Below are 18,995 nucleotides of genomic sequence, written 5' to 3'. Positions count from 1 at the left end.
GCTTTCTTGACTACCTTGTCCACTTGTGTTGCCACCTTCATGCCCCAAAATCTCTCTGACTTTCTATATTCCTAAGGGTTTTGCCATTTATGGTATATTTCCCCTCTATGTTAGACCTACCAACGTGCATGACCTCACCTGCAGATGCAGCAGACAGTAAAGGATGTAAATGGTATGTTGTCCAGGCCAATGTGTAATTTGATCAGTACATTGACACTGGAGACTTTCAGTCATCGCTGTGAAAAGCAGGATTTGACTTTTGCACAAATGGGGAATATTGCCTGAGTGGGTTTCAGAATTTTGGAACTGTTTCCTTGTTTTGTCTGCAGGCGGAAGCCACTATCTGCTCTTTGATGAAATTTCTCACGTACTTCACGAGGATGGTCATGATGTGAACATGTTGGTGCAGATCGGTAACCCCAGAATCAAGGGTAGGTCTACTCCCCCCTCTCCCCTATTCTCTGTAGATGGCATAAATGCTCCTGTATCCACGTTGGGGGTGATGGCACCAGGACCTCTCATTGGCGATGGAGTCCCTGTACTCGGGAACACCTGTACCTGTTGTCAGATGTCGGTTTCTAAGGGCACTCTGCATTTTTCTCATTGCCACAGGTGTAAACTACACTGGGAGAAACAACAGTTACCGGATCACATCGTGGTCTGCGGATGAAGAATACCTGTCCAGTTTCAACACATGGTTCCTGGAACAACAGAAACTGTTCCTTCAGGGGAAGTATGATTCTTATTTATATCACACTGGGCTAAATCGCTGGCTTTTAAAGCAGGCCAAGGCAGGCCAGCAGCACGGTTCAATTCCCATACCAGCCTCCCTGAACAGGCGCCGGAATGTGGCGACTAGGGGCTTTTCACAGTAACTTCATTTGAAGCCTACTTGTGACACTAAGCGATTTTCATTTCATTTATTACACATGGGCTGCCCTGCTCATTATATCTCCTGTCTCTTCATATATCTGACCCCCATCTCTGTTACTAATCTAGCAAATTACCCCAACTCCCTCTCTGCGGCCATGAGATCCCTCCTGAAATATGACCACAGAACTGGACACCGTGACCCAGCTGTGTTCAGTGGGACTGCTTCACCTTTGTCCTCTTATTAATTACGCAGGAAGTCTGTCATGTGGCACTACTGAATGTTTTTTGAAAGTCCATGTGCACCACATCAACAGCATTACCTTCATCGACCCTCTCTGTAAGTTAGTTGAACATGATTTCCCCTTTCGAAATCCATGCTGGCTCTTTCTAATCAACCCATATTTTTCAATGTGCCTACTAATTCTATCCTGAATAATTGTTTCTAGAAGCTTCCCTACCACTGAAGTTAAACTGACTGGCTTTTAAAAAAAATCATTTATGGGGTGGGGGAACGCTGGTTAGGCCCAAATTTATTGTCCATCCCTAGTTGCCCTTCAGAAGGTGGAGGTGAGCTGCCTTCTTGAACCGCTGTAGTCCGAGTGTAGGTGCACCCACAGTGCTGTTAGGGAGGGAGTTCCAGGATGTTGCCCCAGCGACAGTGAAGGAGCGGCCGATATATTTCCCAGTCCGGGTGGTGAGTGACTTGGAGGGGAATCTCCAGGTGGTGGGGTTCCCGGGTATCTGCTGCTCTTGTCCTTCTAGATGGTAGCGGTCCTGGGTTTGGAAGGTGCCAGCCACCCGGCATCGACCCAGGCACCGGAAACGACAACGGCAAACCCAGCTCTGCCGACCCTGCAAACTCCTCCTCACTAACACCTGGGGGCTTGTGCCAAAGTTGGGAGAGTTTTTCACAGACTAATCAATCAACAGACTGTCATAGTCATACTGATGGAATCATGCCTGTCAGACAATGTCCCAGACTCTATCACCATTCATAGAATCCCTGCAGTGCCGAAGGAGGCCATTTGGCCCATCGAATCTGCAACAATCTTCTGAAAGAGCACACTACTTATCTACACTACTTACACACTCGTCTCCCCCACCCCATCCCCGTAACCAAACCGCACATCCTTGGTCACTAAGGGGCAATTTGGCACGGCCAATCCACCTGACCTATACATTTTTGGACTGTGGGAGGAAACCGGAGCACCCGGAGGAAACCCACGCAGACACGGGGAGAAGGTGCAGATTCTGCACAGACAGTGGATGGGGGAGGCAGTGGTTTCATAGAACATAGAACATAGAACAATACAGCGCAGTACAGGCCCTTCGGCCCACGATGTTGCACCGAAACAAAAGCCACCTAACCTACACTATGCCATTATCATTCATATGTTTATCCAATAAACTTTTAAATGCCCTCAATGTTGGCGAGTTCACTACTGTAGCAGGTAGGGCATTCCACGGCCTCACTACTCTTTGCGTAAAGAACCTACCTCTGACCTCTGTCCTATATCTATTACCCCTCAGTTTAAAGTTATGTCCCCTCGTGCCAGCCATTTCCATCCGCGGGAGAAGGCTCTCACTGTCCACCCTATCCAACCCCCTGATCATTTTGTATGCCTCTATTAAGTCTCCTCTTAACCTTCTTCTCTCCAACGAAAACAACATCAAGTCCATCAGCCTTTCCTCATAAGATTTTCCCTCCATACCAGGCAACATCCTGGTAAATCTCCTCTGCACCCGCTCCAAAGCCTCCACGTCCTTCCTATAATGCGGTGACCAGAACTGTACGCAATACTCCAAATGCGGCCGTACCAAAGTTCTGTACAGCTGCAACATGACCTCCTGACTCCGGAACTCAATCCCTCTACCAATAAAGGCCAACACTCCATAGGCCTTCTTCACAACCCTATCAACCTGGGTGGCAACTTTCAGGGATCTATGTACATGGACACCTAGATCCCTCTGCTCATCCACACTTTCAAGAACTTTTCCATTCGCCAAATATTCCACATTCCTGTTATTCCTTCCAAAGTGAATCACCTCACACTTCTCTACATTAAACTCCATTTGCCACCTCTCAGCCCAGCTCTGCAGCTTATCTATATCCCTCTGTAACCTGCTACTTCCTTCCACACTATCGACAACACCACCGACTTTAGTATCGTCTGCAAATTTACTCACCCACCCTTCTGCGCCTTCCTCTAGGTCATTGATAAAAATGACAAACAGCAACGGCCCCAGAACAGATCCTTGTGGTACTCCACTTGTGACTGTACTCCATTCTGAACATTTCCCATCAACCACCACCCTCTGTCTTCTTTCAGCTAGCCAATTTCTGATCCACATCTCTAAATCACCCTCAATCCCCAGCCTCCGTATTTTCTGCAATAGCCTACCGTGGGGAACCTTATCAAACGCTTTGCTGAAATCCATATACACCACATCAACTGCTCTACCCTCGTCTACCTGTTCAGTCACCTTCTCAAAGAACTCGATAAGGTTTGTGAGGCATGACCTACCCTTCACAAAGCCATGCTGACTATCCCTGATCATATTATTCCTATCTAGATGATTATAAATCTTGTCTCTTATAATCCCCTCCAAGACTTTACCCACTACAGACGTGAGGCTCACCGGTCTATAGTTGCCGGGGTTGTCTCTGCTCCCCTTTTTGAACAAAGGGACCACATTTGCTATCCTCCAGTCCTCTGGCACTATTCCTGTAGCCAATGATGGCATAAAAATCAAAGCCAATGGTCCAGCAATCTCTTCCCTGGCCTCCCAGAGAATCCTAGGATAAATCCCATCAGGTCCCGGGGACTTAGCTATTTTCAGCCTGTCCAGAATTGCCAACACCTCTTCCCTACGTACCTCAATGCCATCTAATCTATTTACCTGGGGCTCAGCATTCTCCTCCACAACATTATCTTTTTCCTGAGTGAATACTGATGAAAAATATTCATTTAGTATCTCGCCTATCTCTTCAGACTCTACACACAACTTCCCATCCCTGTCCTTGACTGGTCCTACTCTTTCCCTAGTCATTCGCTTATTCCTGACATACCTATAGAAAGCTTTTGGATTTTCCTTGATCCTACCGGCCAAATACTTCTCATGTCCCCTCCTTGCTCGTCCTAGCTCTCTCTTTAGATCCTTCCTCGCTACCTTGTAACTATCCATCGCCCCAACTGAAACTTCACACTTCATCTTCACATAGGCCTCCTTCTTCCTCTTAACAAGAGATTTCACTTCCTTGGTAAACCACGGTTCCCTCGCTCGGCACCTTCCTCCCTGCCTGACCGCTACATACTTATCAAGAACACGCAGTAGCTGATCCTTGAACAAGCCCCACTTATCCAGTGTGTCCAACACTTGCAGCCTACTTCTCCACCTTATCCCCCCCAAGTCACGTCTAATGGCATCATAATTGCCCTTCCCCCAGCTATAACTCTTGCCCTGCGGTGTATACTTATCCCTTTCCATCATTAACGTAACCCAATTCACCTAACCTGCACATCTTTGGACTGTGGGAGGAAACCGGATAGTGTCACTGGGACTAGTAATCCAGAGGCCAGGAGAAATTCTCTGGGGACCCCGGTTCAAACCCCACCACTGCAGATGATGGAATTTGAATTCAACATAAATCTGGAATGAAAAGTCTAACGATGACCATGAAACCATTGTCGATTGTTGTTCACTAATGGCCTTCAGGGAGGAAATCGGCCATCCTTACCCGGTCTGGCCTACATGTATTGACTCTTAAATGTCCTCAGGGTTGGGCAATAACTGCTGGCTCAGCCCAGACAGCAACGCCTACATCCCATGAATGAAAAAAAATTGAACACCAATTGGAAGGAGCAGTGAGGGTGCCAGGGGCACAGAATGCACCCTGGGGGGACATCAGTGTCCATCACCAAGAATAGCCTGGTAGCACCACTACTGACCGAGCTGGCCGGGTCCTAAAGGACAGAGCTCCTCGGCAGGTGGTGAGGGAGCCAACAATAGGGAAAAACCTGATCCTCACCAGTCTGCTTGGTGCAGGCACATCTGTTGATGGCAGTATTGACAGGAACAACTTGTGGAAATGACGTCCCATCTTCACATTGAGGATATCCTGCATAATGAAAAAATGAAAATCGCTTATTGTCACAAGAAGGCTTCAAATTAAGTTACTGTGAAAAGCCCCTAGTCGCCACATTGCGGCGCCTGTTCGGGGGAGGCTGGTACGGGAATCGAACCGTGCTGCTGGCCTGCCTTGGTCTGCTTTAAAAGCCAGCGATTTAGCCCAGTGTGCTAAACCAATGTTGTTTGCTAAATGCCAGGACATGGCCACCTCCAACCAGAGAGAGTCGGACCAGTTTCTTCCCTGGCCGTCTCCACATTTGGTTTTATTTCGAGAATAGGTACCAATTATTTTTGTAACTGGTTTCTTTTTGGTGAGGTGAGAGCATCTGACCAACTTTGGCATCACAGATCCCGAGCAAAACTGGTTCAATGGGTATCAGGGGATACATTCTCTCCTGTTTGGAGCTTTACTTTGCAGCGGTGTTGGATCTCGGCCATCTGAGCTTCGTGATGTTGCTGCAGGAGTTCCTCAGGCGAGTTCCTCGCTCCATCTTGAGCTGCTTCATCAATGACCTTTGTCCCATCATAAGCTAAGAAGTGGGCTTTTTCGCTGTTGATTGCAGAATGTTCAGCATCATTTGCATCATCCATGACTCCTTAGCTACTCAGACAATCTGTGTGCAGATACAACATTGAGGTTTCGCTGATGGTGGCGAGGAACATTCATGTCGCATAAATGCCAGGGCATGGCCACCTCCAACCAGAGAGAATCGAACCAGTTTCTTCCCTTCTCCACATTTGGTTTTATTTCGAGAATGTAACCAATTATTTTTGTAACTGATTTCTTTTGTTTTTTTTCCAGAAACAGTTTTAATGGTTTTCTGGATTTTATGGGCCATTTAGCATTGCAATGTGAGTGGATAATGAGTGACAATCAACTCATGAATTCTTTGAAAGCTGAGCAGTTTGATATTGCAGTGGTAGACATGTTCAACCCTTGCTCACCGCTGGTAGCGGAGAAGCTCCGTTTACGTTTCGTGGCTGTCCACGCAGGCAATTTTTGGAATTGGTACTTAGCTGGATTACCAAGCCCACCGTCCTATGTTCCTGTGGCAAACTCTCTGCTGACAGATCAGATGGGATTCTGGGGGAGACTGAAGAATTCCATCATGTTCCTGGGCTCATTGTTGGTGGAAAGCAGGATCCATGCAAAGTTTGAGAGAGCCATCAAGACTTGCTTCCCAGTTGAATCTGAACCCAATCTCTCGGAGCTGTACCTAAAGGCTGAGTTGGCAATCTATAATACAGACTTCACCTTGGAATTCCCCAGGCCTCTCCTCCCTAATGTGGTGTATGTTGGAGGGTTACTTGCAAAACCAGCAAAGCCAGTGTCCCAGGTACGCCTTTGAAATATCCAGTGTCTCAGTACATTTTCTCTCCAATCCCTCTCTCTGTCTGTCTTTTGGTCTCTCTCTATCTTCTCTCTCTTATCTCCAATTCTGCTTTGTGTTAATTTCTATCACAAATCCTTGAGTCCCTGTTCAGTCTTTCTCTTTGCTCTGCAGTGTGTTAGAATGTTGACCTGTCCACCTTCTTGTTAGGAACTGGAAGAGTTTATACTGGCAGCTGGAGAGAATGGCTTTGTGGTGGTGACTCTCGGTTCTATGCTTGCCTCTGTCAACGTGCCCGCGGTGCTGAAGGAAATGAACACTGCCTTCTCACAGCTCCCGCAGGCGGTTATCTGGCGCCACTTGCACAGCCATTGGCCGAGTGATGTCCAGCCCGCCCCTAACATCAAGCTGGTGGATTGGCTCCCTCAGAATGACCTTCTTGGTGAGAAATTTTGCCTACAGAGTATTGAAAGTCAAAGAGATCTAGGAGTACAGGTCCACAGGTCATTGAAAGGGGCAACACAGGTGGAGAAGGTAGTCAAGAAGGCATACGGCATGCTTGCCTTCATTGGCCGGGGCATTGAGTATAAGAATTGGCAAGTCATGTTGCAGCTGTATAGAACCTTAGTTAGGCCACACTTGGAGTATAGTGTTCAATTCTGGTCGCCACACTACCAGAAGGATGTGGAGGCTTTAGAGAGGGTGCAGAAGAGATTTACCAGAATGTTGCCTGGTATGGAGGGCATAAGCTATGAGGAGCGGTTGAATAAACTCGGTTGGTTCTCACTGGAACGAAGGAGGTTGAGGGGAGACCTGATAGAGGTATACAAAATTATGAGGGGCATAGACAGAGTGGATAGTCAGAGGCTTTTCCCCAGGGTAGAGGGGTCAATTACTAGGGGGCATAGGTTTAAGGTGAGAGGGGCAAGGTTTAGAGTAGATGTACGAGGCAAGTTTTTTACGCAGAGGGTAGTGGGTGCCTGGAACTCGCTGCCGGAGGAGGTAGTGGAAGCAGGGACGATAGGGACATTTAAGGGGCATCTTGACAAATATATGAATAGGATGGGAATAGAAGGATAAGGACCCAGGAAGTGTAGAAGATTGTAGTTTGGTCGGGCAGTATGGTCGGCACGGGCTTGGAGGGCCGAAGGGCCTGTTCCTGTGCTGTACATTTCTTTGTTCTTTGTTTGTTATGATAGCTGTTTGCTTCGTTTCAGCTCAGGTTGGTCCAACTTTCCACATGTTCGGGTAGGGGAGGGGGGGTGGGGTGGGGGGTGATGTGGAACAAAGAAATGTACAGCACAGGAACAGGCCCTTCGGCCCTCCAAGCCCGTGCCGACCATGCTGCCCGTCAATCTAAAATCTTCCACACTTCCTGGGTCCGTATCCCTCTATTCCCATCCTATTCATGTATTTGTCAAGACACCCCTTAAATGTCACTATCGTCCCTGCTTCCACCACCTCCTCCGGCAGCGAGTTCCAGGCACCCACTACCCTCCGTGTAAAAAAACTTGCCTCGTACATCTCCTCTAAACCTTACCCCTCGCGCCATAAACCTACGTCCAAGTTATTGACTCTTCTGATTTTGACCACTCAAGATGTTGATGGGCAAATTTCAGAAAGATAGGAATCGGCAGAACATTAAACATGAATTTCAAGGAAAGTTGAGTGTTAAGAAAAGAATCAAATTGCTGAGCAAAAGTGAGCAAAACAATACGGACATCAAAACATCGGAAATAGGAGCAGGAGCAGGCCATTCGGCCCTTCAAGCCCGACCCACCATTCATTATGATCATGGCTCATCATCTCATAGAATTCACAGTGCAGAAGGAGGCCATTCGGCCCATCGAGTCTGCACCGGCTCTTGGAAAGAGCACCCCACCCAAGGTCAACACCTCCACCCTATTCCTATAACCCAGTCACCCCACCCAACACTAAGGGCAATTTTGGACACTTTATCCTGGCCAATTCACCTAACCTGCACATCTTTGGACTGTGGGAGGAAACCGGAGCACCCGGAGGAAACCCACGCACACACGGGGAGGATGTGCAGACTCCGCACAGACAGTGACCCAAGCCGGAATCGAACCTGGGACTCTGGAGCTGTGAAGCAATTGTGCTAACCACTGTGCTACCGTGCTGCCCATCCAACTCAACAGTCTAATCCCGCTTTCCCCCAGATCCTTTGATCCCTTTGCCGTAAGTGCTGTATCTAACTGCTTCTTGTAACCATACAATGTTTTGTCCTTAACTACCTCTGGTGGTAACAAATCCCACAGGCTCACCACTCTCTGGGTGAAGAAATGTCTCCTTATCTCTGTCCGAAATGGTTTACCCTGAATCCTCAGACTGCGACCCCTGGTTCTGGACACACCCATCATTGGTAACATCTTCCCTGCACCTACCCTGTCCAGTCCTGTTAGAATTTTCTAGGTTTCTATGAGATCCCCCCGTCATTCTTCAAATCCCAACCAACTCAATCCCTTCTCATATGTTAGTCCCGCCATCCCTGGAATCAGTCTGGTAAACCTTCGCTGCTCTCCCTTGAGAGCAAGAACATCCTTCCTCAGAGAAGGAGACCAAAACTGCCCACAATACTCCAGGTGTGGCCTCACCAAGGCCCTGTACAATTGCAGCAACACATCCCTGCTTCTGTACTCGAAACCTCTCGCAATGAAGGCCAACATACCATTAGCCTTCTTTACCGCCTGCTGCACCTGCATGTTTACCTTCAGCGAGTGGTGCACAAGGACACCCAGGTCCCGCTGCACACTCCCCTCTCCCAATTTATGGCCATTCATTTATGGTCTGCTTTCCTGTTAATTCCAGATTTTTATTGAATTCAAATTTCACCATCTGCTGTGGTGAGATTTGAACCAGACCCTGGGTCTGTTTATACTGAAATATTTCGGAGGACGTTTACAAGCTGTGGGTCTGGTGTCTCATTGGAAATAGGATCAGGAGTTGGCACTTTGGTTTTTTAACTAGAAGACGTTTGATCTTCTACCTCAGCAACACTTCCCTGCACTGTCCCTATATCTCCTGGTAATGGAAATTCTATTGATCTCTACCACGTATCTCCTCCACGACTGAACCTCCACAACCATCTAGCAATCTTGAATTCCAAAGATTCACTACCCTTAGACCTAAAGTGCGGCAGATTTCCCTCCCTCAAGGACATCAGTGAAGCGGATGTGTTTTTATGACAGCAGCTTCCTGCTCACCATGACTGAGAGGAGTTCCATCATTTCAGACTTCTGTTTTTTTACAGTAAACTAAAAACAAGAAAACATTCTAATCTACGCAATCCTCTCCCCTCTCCAAACAAGCCCTCCTGCAATTTCCCGCCCCCCCCCCCACCCCTCTCTCACAGCTAGCAGGAGATGAAAGACCCACACGGGACACTTGCCTTTAACAATCGAGGCATAGATTACAAAAGCAGGGAGGTCATGTTGGAGTTGTACTGAATTTTGGTGAGGTTCTGGAACGTGCTGCCTGGGAGGGGGGTGAGGGTCTGGAACGCGCTGCCTGGGAGGGGGGGTGAGGGTCTGGAACGTGCTGCCTGGGAGGGGGGTGAGGGTCTGGAACGCGCTGCCTGGGAGGGTGGTGAGGGTCTGGAACGCGCTGCCTGGGAGGGTGGTGAGGGTCTGGAACACACTGCCTGGGAGGGTGGTGAGGGTCTGGAACGCGCTGCCTGGGAGGGTGGTGAGGGTCTGGAACGCGCTGCTTGGGAGGGTGGTGAGGGTCTGGGACGCGCTGCCTGGGAGGGTGGTGAGGGTCTGGTGTGCGCTGCCTGGGAGGGGGGTGAGGGTCTGGGACGCGCTGCCTGGGAGGGTGGTGAGGGTCTGGTGTGCGCTGCCTGGGAGGGGGGTGAGGGTCTGGGACGCGCTGCCTGGGAGGGGGGTGAGGGTCTGGAACGCGCTGCCTGGGAGGGTGGTGAGGGTCTGGAACGCGCTGCCTGGGAGGGGGGTGAGGGTCTGGAACGCGCTGCCTGGGAGGGTGGTGAGGGTCTGGAACGTGCTGCCTGGGAGGGGGGTGAGGGTCTGGGACGCGCTGCCTGGGAGGGTGGTGAGGGTCCGGAACGCGCTGCCTGGGAGGGGGGTGAGGGTCTGGAACACGCTGCCTGGGAGGGTGGTGAGGGTCTGGAACGCGCTGCCTGGGAGGGTGGTGAGGGTCTGGAACGCGCTGCCTGGGAGGGGGGTGAGGGTCTGGAACGCGCTGCCTGGGAGGGTGGTGAGGGTCTGGAACGCACTGTCTGGGAGGGGGGTGAGGGTCTGGGACGCGCTGCCTGGGAGGGGGGTGAGGGTCTGGAACGCGCTGCCTGGGAGGGTGGTGAGGGTCTGGAACGCGCTGCCTGGGAGGGGGGTGAGGGTCTGGAACGCGCTGCCTGGGAGGGTGGTGAGGGTCTGGAACGTGCTGCCTGGGAGGGGGGTGAGGGTCTGGGACGCGCTGCCTGGGAGGGTGGTGAGGGTCCGGAACGCGCTGCCTGGGAGGGGGGTGAGGGTCTGGAACACGCTGCCTGGGAGGGTGGTGAGGGTCTGGAACGTGCTGCCTGGGAGGGTGGTGAGGGTCTGGAACGCGCTGCCTGGGAGGGTGGTGAGGGTCTGGAACGCACTGCCTGGGAGGGTGGTGAGGGTCTGGAACGCGCTGCCTGGGAGGGTGGTGAGGGTCTGGAACGCACGGCCTGGGAGGGTGGTGAGGGTCTGGAACGCACTGCCTGGGAGGGTGGTGAGGGTCTGGAACGCACTGCCTGGGAGGGTGGTGAGGGTCTGGAACTCGCTGCCTGGGAGGGGGGTGAGGGTCTGGAACTCGCTGCCTGGGAGGGTGGTGAGGGTCTGGAACGCACGGCCTGGGAGGGGGGTGAGGGTCTGGAACGTGCTGCCTGGGAGGGTGGTGAGGGTCTGGAACGCGCTGCCTGGGAGGGGGGTGAGGGTCTGGGGTGCGCTGCCTGGGAGGGGGGTGAGGGTCTGGAACGCACTGCCTGGGAGGGGGGTGAGGGTCTGGAACGCGCTGCCTGGGAGGGGGGTGAGGGTCTGGAATGCGCTGCCTGGGAGGGTGGTGAGGGTCTGGAATGCGCTGCCTGGGAGGGTGGTGAGGGTCTGGAACTCGCTGCCTGGGAGGGTGGTGAGGGTCTGGAACGCACTGCCTGGGAGGGTGGTGAGGGTCTGGAATGCGCTGCCTGGGAGGGTGGTGAGGGTCTGGAACGCACTGCCTGGGAGGGTGGTGAGGGTCTGGAACGCGCTGCCTGGGAGGGTGGTGAGGGTCTGGAACTCGCTGCCTGGGAGGGTGGTGAGGGTCTGGGACTCGCTGCCTGGGAGGGGGGTGAGGGTCTGGAACGTGCTGCCTGGGAGGGGGATGAGGGTCTGGAACGCGCTGCCTGGGAGGGGGGTGAGGGTCTGGAGTGCGCTGCCTGGGAGGGGGGTGAGGGTCTGGAACGCACTGCCTGGGAGGGTGGTGAGGGTCTGGAACGCACTGCCTGGGAGGGGGGTGAGGGTTTGGAACGCACTGCCTGGGAGGGTGGTGAGGGTCTGGAACGCACTGCCTGGGAGGGGGGTGAGGGTTTGGAACGCGCTGCCTGGGAGGGGGTGAGGGTCCGGAACGCGCTGCCTGAGAGGGGGGTGAGGGTCTGGAACGCGCTGTCTGGGAGGGTGGTGAGGGTCTGGAACGTGCTGCCTGGGAGGGGGGTGAGGGTCTGGAACGCGCGGCCTGGGAGGGGGGTGAGGGTCTGGAACGCGCTGCCTGGGAGGGGGGTAGAGGCGAGTCTGGAACGCGCGGCCTGGGAGGGGGGTGAGGGTCTGGAACGCGCTGCCTGGGAGGGGGGTGAGGGTCTGGAACTCGCTGCCTGGGAGGGTGATGAGGGTCTGGAACGCGCTGCCTGGGAGGGTGGTGAGGGTCTGGAACGCGCTGCCTGGGAGGGGGGTGTGGGTCTGGAACGCGCTGCCTGGGAGGGGGGTAGAGGCGGGTCTGGAACGCGCGGCCTGGGAGGGGGGTGAGGGTCTGGAACGCGCTGCCTGGGAGGGGGGTGAGGGTCTGGAACGCGCTGCCTGGGAGGGGGGTGAGGGTCTGGAACTCGCTGCCTGGGAGGGTGATGAGGGTCTGGAACGCGCTGCCCGGGAGGGTGGTGAGGGTCTGGAACACGCTGCCTGGGAGGGTGGTGAGGGTCTGGAACGTGCTGCCTGGGAGGGTGGTGAGGGTCTGGAATGCGCTGCCTGGGAGGGTGGTGAGGGTCTGGGACTCGCTGCCTGGGAGGGGGGTGAGGGTCTGGAACGCACTGCCTGGGAGGGGGGTGAGGGTCTGGGACTCGCTGCCTGGGAGGGGGGTGAGGGTCTGGAACGCACTGCCTGGGAGGGTGGTGAGGGTCCGGAACGCGCTGCCTGGGAGGGTGGTGAGGGTCTGGAATGCACTGCCTGGGAGGGGGGTGAGGTTCTGGAACGCACTGCCTGGGAGGGTGGTGAGGGTCCGGAACGCGCTGCCTGGGAGGGTGGTGAGGGTCTGGGACGCGCTGCCTGGGAGGGGGGTGAGGGTCTGGAACGCGCTGCCTGGGAGGGGCTAGAGGCGGGTCTGGAACGCGCTGCCTGGGAGGGTGGTGAGGGTCTGGAACGCGCTGCCTGGGAGGGGGGTGAGGGTCTGGAACGCAATGCCTGGGAGGGTGGTGAGGGTCTGGTAACGCACGGCCTGGGAGGGGGGTGAGGGTCTGGAACGTGCTGCCTGGGAGGGTGGTGAGGGTCTGGTAACGCACGGCCTGGGAGGGGGGTGAGGGTCTGGAACGCGCGGCCTGGGAGGGTGATGAGGGTCTGTTAACGTGCGGACTGGGAGGGGGGTAGAGGCGGGTCTGGAACGTGCGGCCTGGGAGGGGGGTAGAGGCGGGTCTGGAACGCACGGCCTGGGAGGGGGGGAGAGGCGGGTCTGGAGCGCACGGCCTGGGAGGGGGGCAGAGGCGGGTCTGGAACGCGCGGCCTGGGAGGGGGGCAGAGGCGGGTCTGGAACGCACGGCCTGGGAGGGGGGCAGAGGCGGGTCTGGAACGCGCGGCCTGGGAGGGGGGTAGAGGCGGGTTGTCTCACATCCTTTAAAAAGTACCTGGATGAGCACGAGGCTGTGGGCCAAGAGCTGGCCAATGGGCTAAGGTAGGCTGGTCAAGCCCTTTGTGAAAATCCCCTCGTCGCCACAATCCGGCGCCTGTTCGGGTACACAGAGGGAGAATTGAGAAAGTCCAATTCACCTAACAAGCCGCCCATGACATACCAGTGGAGTTGTAAATGTGAAGTGATTTATTTTAGTCGAAAGAAGATGGAGAGATCAAGGCAGATTGAGGAGGTCCAGAAACACAGGGAGCAGAAGGTGTACCTGCTTCATCTGTGAAGCTGGCCAGCCAGTTGGAGTGGGGTTAATGGACAGATTGTATTCAGGGTTTTATTAACAGGGGCATAGAGTTCAAGAGCAAGGAGGTTAAATTGAATTTGTACAAATCACTAGTTTGGCTTCATGTGGAATATTGTGTCCATTTCTGGGCTCCACACTTTAGGAAGGATGTGTAGAGAGTGCGGAAAAGATTCAGGAGAATGGATCCAGGGATTCGGAACTTCAGTAATGAGGATGGATAGGAGAGGTTGGGATTGTCCTTGCAGAAGGGAAGGTTGAGTGGAGATGTGATCGAGGTGAGGGGGCTGGATAGAGCAGACGGGGAGAAACTGTTCCCATTGGTCGGAGGATTGAGAGCCAGAGGGAACAGATTTAAAGTAACTGGGAAAAGAGGCAAAAGTGATCATGGAATAGAATCTGTGCAGTGCAGAAAGAGGCCATTTGCCCCATCGAGTCTGCACCGACCCTCTGAAAGAGCACTCTATCTAGAAAGACGGCCCCACCTAACCTTTGGACACTAAGGGGCAATTGATCACGGCCAATCCACCTAACCTGCACATCTTTGGACTGAGGGAGGAAACCGGAGCACCCGGAGGAAACCCACGCACACACGGGGAGAACGTGGCAGAGTATGGTGGCATCAGGTCCATTCGAAATATTCAGAAGAGAATTAGACTGTTATCTGAAAAGGACGAATATGCAGGGTTACAGGGAGAAGGTGGGGGAGTGGCACTGGGGCAGGTGCTCATTTGGAGGGCCAGTACAGGCACGCAGGTCGAATGGCTTCCTACTCCACTCTAACAATTCTGTGATTGTGTTAACAGCCTGAATGTGAGACTGTGACCTCTCCAAATAATGCTATGTTAACCCTATATGTGCTGCAAGGTCACCCAAAGGCTCGTCTCCTGGTGACTCACGGTGGCCTGAACAGTCTGATGGAAGCGACATACCACGGTGTGCCAGTGATTGGCATCCCGCTTTTCGGAGATCAGTTCGATAACATGGTGAGAGTGGAGGCTAAGGGTCTGGGTTTGACCATCCAAGTCAACCAGCTGCAAGCCCAGCAGCTAGGCAACGCCATGGCTACAGTTATAGGAGACAAACGGTATGTACAATCTTGCGAAGGTATATCGCACAAACAGACGTAAACGGTTACGATATGGGGGCGGCACGGTGGTGCAGTGGTTAGCACTGCTGCCTCATGGCATCGAGGTCTCAGGTTCGATCCCGGCTCTGGGTCACTGTCCGTGTGGCGTTTGCACATTCTCCCCGTGTCTTTAATTTCCTGGATTATCTTTGCTACCCTTCCTAAACAAAGGAACAACATTGGCTATTCTCCAATCCTCTGGGACCTCCTCTGTAGCCAGTGAGGATACAAAGATTTCTGTCAAGGCCCCAGCAATTTCCTCCCTTGCCTCCCTCAGTATTCTGGGGTAGATCCCATCAAGCCCTGGGGACTTGTCTAACTTAATGTTTTTCAAGACACCCAACACCTCCTTTTTGATCCAAAAGTGACCTAGACTTAGAAATGTGATCTACACACCCTTCCACAGACCACCAAGTCCTTCTCTTTGGTGAATATTGATACAAAGTCCTCATTTAAAACCTCACCCATTTCCTTTGGCTCCAAGCATAGATTCCCTCCCCTGTCCTTGAGTGGGCCAACCTTCCTTAATTCTGTTTGCCAATGACTTTTCGTGACCCCTTTTAGCTCTCCTGAGTCTTTGCTTAAATTCCTTCCTACTTTCCTTGTATTCCACGCTTGCTCCGTGTGTTCCCAGCATTCTAGCCCTTACAAATGCCTCCTTTTTCTTTTGGACTAGGCTCACAATATCCCTCGTTATCCAAGGTTCCTGAAATTTGCCATATTTATTCTCCTTCCTCACAGGAACATGCCGGTCCTGAATTCCTTTCAACTGACATTTGAAAGCCTCCCACATGTCAGATGTTGATTTACCCTCAAACAGCCGCCCCCAATCTACATTCTTCAGTTCCGCCTAATATTGTTAGAATTAGCCTTCCTCTATTCATTTATCCATTCATAGACTTTACAGTGCAGAAGGAGGCCATTTGGCCCATTGAGTCTGCACCGGCTCTTGGAAAGAGCACCCTATCCAAGCCCACACCTCCACCCTATCCCCATAACCCAGTAACCCCACCCAACACTAAGGCCAATTTTGGACACTAAGGGCAATTTATCATGGCCAATCCACCTAACCTGCACATCTTTGGATGGTGGGAGAATGTATTTTCCTTGAATATTTTGAACTGTTTCTTTCAATGTTTCCCACTAGTCTTTTCCTTTGGTCTGTTTAACTAACCCTAGTCAGATCTGCCTCAAACTGGCTTTCTTAAAGCTGAGGATATAACATTTTCCAATTGGGAAATGTCCTTTTGAAATTTAACATGGAATTATGATCATTATAATAATAATGTTTTATTGTTACAAGTATGAAGTTACTGTGAAAAGCCCCTAGTCGCCACATTCCGGCGCCTGTTCGGGGAGGCTGGTACGGGAATTTGACCCGCTCTGCTGGCCTTGTTCTGCATCACAAACCAGCTGTCTAGCCCACTGAGCTAAACCAGCCCTATAATATTGCTCAGTAACCCTGCTTCATTACACAATACTGAGGGAGCTTTATTCCTGCTCATTCCACAATGTATTGCTCCGAGATACTGTCACAAATTCTACAAACTTAACTTCTCATGGAATCATCGAATTTGCAGTGCAGAAGGAGGCCATTCGGCCCATCGAGTCTGCACCGACCCTTGGAAAGTGGACCCTACTTTAGCCACACCCTCACTCTATCCCCGTAACCCAGTAACCCCTCCTAACCTTTTTGGTCACTAAGGGCAATTTATCACGGCCAATCCACCTAACCTGCACGTCTTTGGACTGTGAGAGGAAACCGGAGCACCCGGAGGAAACCCACGCACACACGGGGTGGAATTGAACCCAGGTCCCTGGTGCTATGAGGAAGCACTGTGCCACCGGGCCGTTTATCCATTCCTAATTTGATTTTCCCAGTCTGTATGAAGTTTAAGGTCCTCCACAATGATTACACTTCCATTTTTTAAAATTCCCTCTTGGGATGTGTGTCGCTGGTTAGGCCACCATTTATTGCTCATCCTCAACTGTCCTTCACAAGGTGGGGGCGAGCTGCCTTCTTGGGCCGCTGCAGTCCATGAGGTGTAGGTACACCCCCTGTGCTGTTAGGGAGGGAGTTCCATGATGTTGCCCCAGCGACAATGAAGGAAAGGCGATATATTTCCAAGTCAGGGTGATGAGTGGTTCACAGGGGAACCAGCGTTAAGGCTAGATTGTTTTTTTTTCTATATGACATAGACACGATGGACCACATGACCTCTTGTGCCCTAAGTATTGTCTGTTCCTGTCGTGGGTTTCAGTGTGTTCGCAGGCTTGGCATTGTCCCTCTGGAACCCTCCCACCTCGACCCAATCCGGTTAATATTGAACTCTAATCCTTTGCTACACGGTTATTAGATCTAAACTTTGGTTAGTGTATCTTATGCGTCGCCGCACGTTATACACTACTCGTCAGATTATAAAACAGAGCTTCATGCATGAAGTAAATTGTCTTTATTCATTTAGATTTGCAGATGTCTCTTATCAGCTGTCAAGCAAATACAGAGTACTGAGTTGAGTTCAATACAACTTTCAGCTCTTGATGCTTCTTCTAATTGAATACACGATCTAGAAAAGTTAAAAATAAAACCAAAATGGCTGTTCAAAGCGATAGCATAGAGGAGTAGCTTCAGAAGTTTAAGATGGGTGACCCCGGAATGAGTTGTTCAAAGCGGCACCTATTTTTAAAAGATTATTGCTGTCACTAATGGTACCTCCCCTTTCTGGCTGCGACTGGGTTAAAGTTATTACACAGTTAATTCAATTCGATTCAACATCTCTCCGTCAAATTGTAACATGGGGCGATGTAATGCGTCTTCCTGATGAGCCGTATCCGTTGCCATGAAAACAGTTTCTGGGAGTGTTGCCCAAAACCTGTGACTTGACCAAATGTGTTTGTGGTCTGCCCGGCTTTCATATCTTGATGATTCCCAGGGGGAACAGCATTATTTTACTGTCTTGTTTGATTTTAACACTACATTTCAAGAAACCATCTTGGGCCATTTATTCCTTGAATTTGTTGTATACCAAAAGGTAGATTCTATACTGATGCACTATCAATCACGACGAGACGAGAGAGTAGAGAGTAATCGAGGCTTTATTACGCAGAGATGTGTGGCCTCCTACAGCTGCTGCTGGAATGGCTGCAGTTCGGAGAGCACACACTATTATACTCCACCTACTGGGTGGAGCCAGTAGGCAGGGACCTACCCCCGTACCTGTAGTGCAGGAGCCTTACCATATTACCTCTAATCCACGTATTATACAAACAGTGGTGACTACCACACATATTAAAAAGGTAGATTCTATCAATGGTTGACGACACCTCAGGGCAACTAGGAATGGGCATTGCCCCACAACAAGGACGGGTATGTACGGGTTTGCTGCCAGCTGGGGAACGGCCCTCCTGTGGACTGGGCAAAGAATCTTCTTTAAAATTCCAAAAATTGAAGGAAGAACATTATAATTTTTGTTTCAAACAGGTACAAGAGATCAGCGCTGGCACTGAGCCGCATTCACCGTTCTCACCCATTCCCGCCACGTGAACGGCTAGTCCGGTGGGTAGGACATATCGTGCAGCTTGGGGGAGGAAGTCACCTTCGGGCATACGGCTTACAGCAGCCCTGGTACCAGCACTACCTCATTGATGTCATCTTGTTCCTGCTGGTGTTTATTTCTGTGACGTTGTACATTATAATCAAGGTAGTGAAGAGTTTAATCGCCGCTCTGCGTAGGGGAGGAAAATCCAAAGTGGCTTGAAGTGACTCGATCGCTGACGAATAGACTCAATTACTTTTTCCAGATACGGACTTTGCATTTAATTTTTATGTAGTTTTGTAGTGCACCATGATAATTTAGTTACTGTATAATGATGTGTGACTCAATTTTGTATTAAATCTGATTGGACTGTTAAAAGCTCACCCAGTCATAGCACACAATCAATTATAGCTTGTATCGATCGCGCTGTTACAAATTGGTATCAATTGTAAATTGTCTGGGAAACACATCGTTTAGCCCGACAAGTGAAACATAGATGTTTACAGCAGTGAAACAGGCCCTTCGGCCCAGCTTGTCCATGCCGCCCAGTTTCTCTCACTAAGCTAGTCCCACTTGCCCACATTTGGCCCATATCCCTGTATACCCACCCTGCCCAT

The 18,995-nt window shown here is 51.6% G+C and overlaps 1 protein-coding gene across 1 annotated transcript in view; it reads left to right on the top strand.

Annotated features, from left to right (window-relative positions):
* LOC140429059 (UDP-glucuronosyltransferase 3A1-like) overlaps positions 1-18,761 on the top strand; it is a 32,870-nt gene extending 14,109 nt beyond the window's left edge. Inside the window, exons 2-7 of the mRNA XM_072515597.1 lie at positions 330-431; positions 613-733; positions 5,807-6,341; positions 6,546-6,777; positions 14,581-14,800; positions 18,324-18,761. Coding sequence (XP_072371698.1) covers positions 330-431; positions 613-733; positions 5,807-6,341; positions 6,546-6,777; positions 14,581-14,800; positions 18,324-18,600 — 1,487 coding nt within the window. The 3' untranslated portion in view covers positions 18,601-18,761. The remainder of the gene's footprint in view (positions 1-329; positions 432-612; positions 734-5,806; positions 6,342-6,545; positions 6,778-14,580; positions 14,801-18,323) is intronic.
* Positions 18,762-18,995: the final 234 nt, after the last annotated feature.

Source organism: Scyliorhinus torazame, chromosome 9 (assembly GCF_047496885.1).
Source record: "Scyliorhinus torazame isolate Kashiwa2021f chromosome 9, sScyTor2.1, whole genome shotgun sequence".
Taxonomy (NCBI): domain Eukaryota; kingdom Metazoa; phylum Chordata; class Chondrichthyes; order Carcharhiniformes; family Scyliorhinidae; genus Scyliorhinus; species Scyliorhinus torazame.
This window is presented reverse-complemented; position numbering and strand designations above follow the sequence as displayed.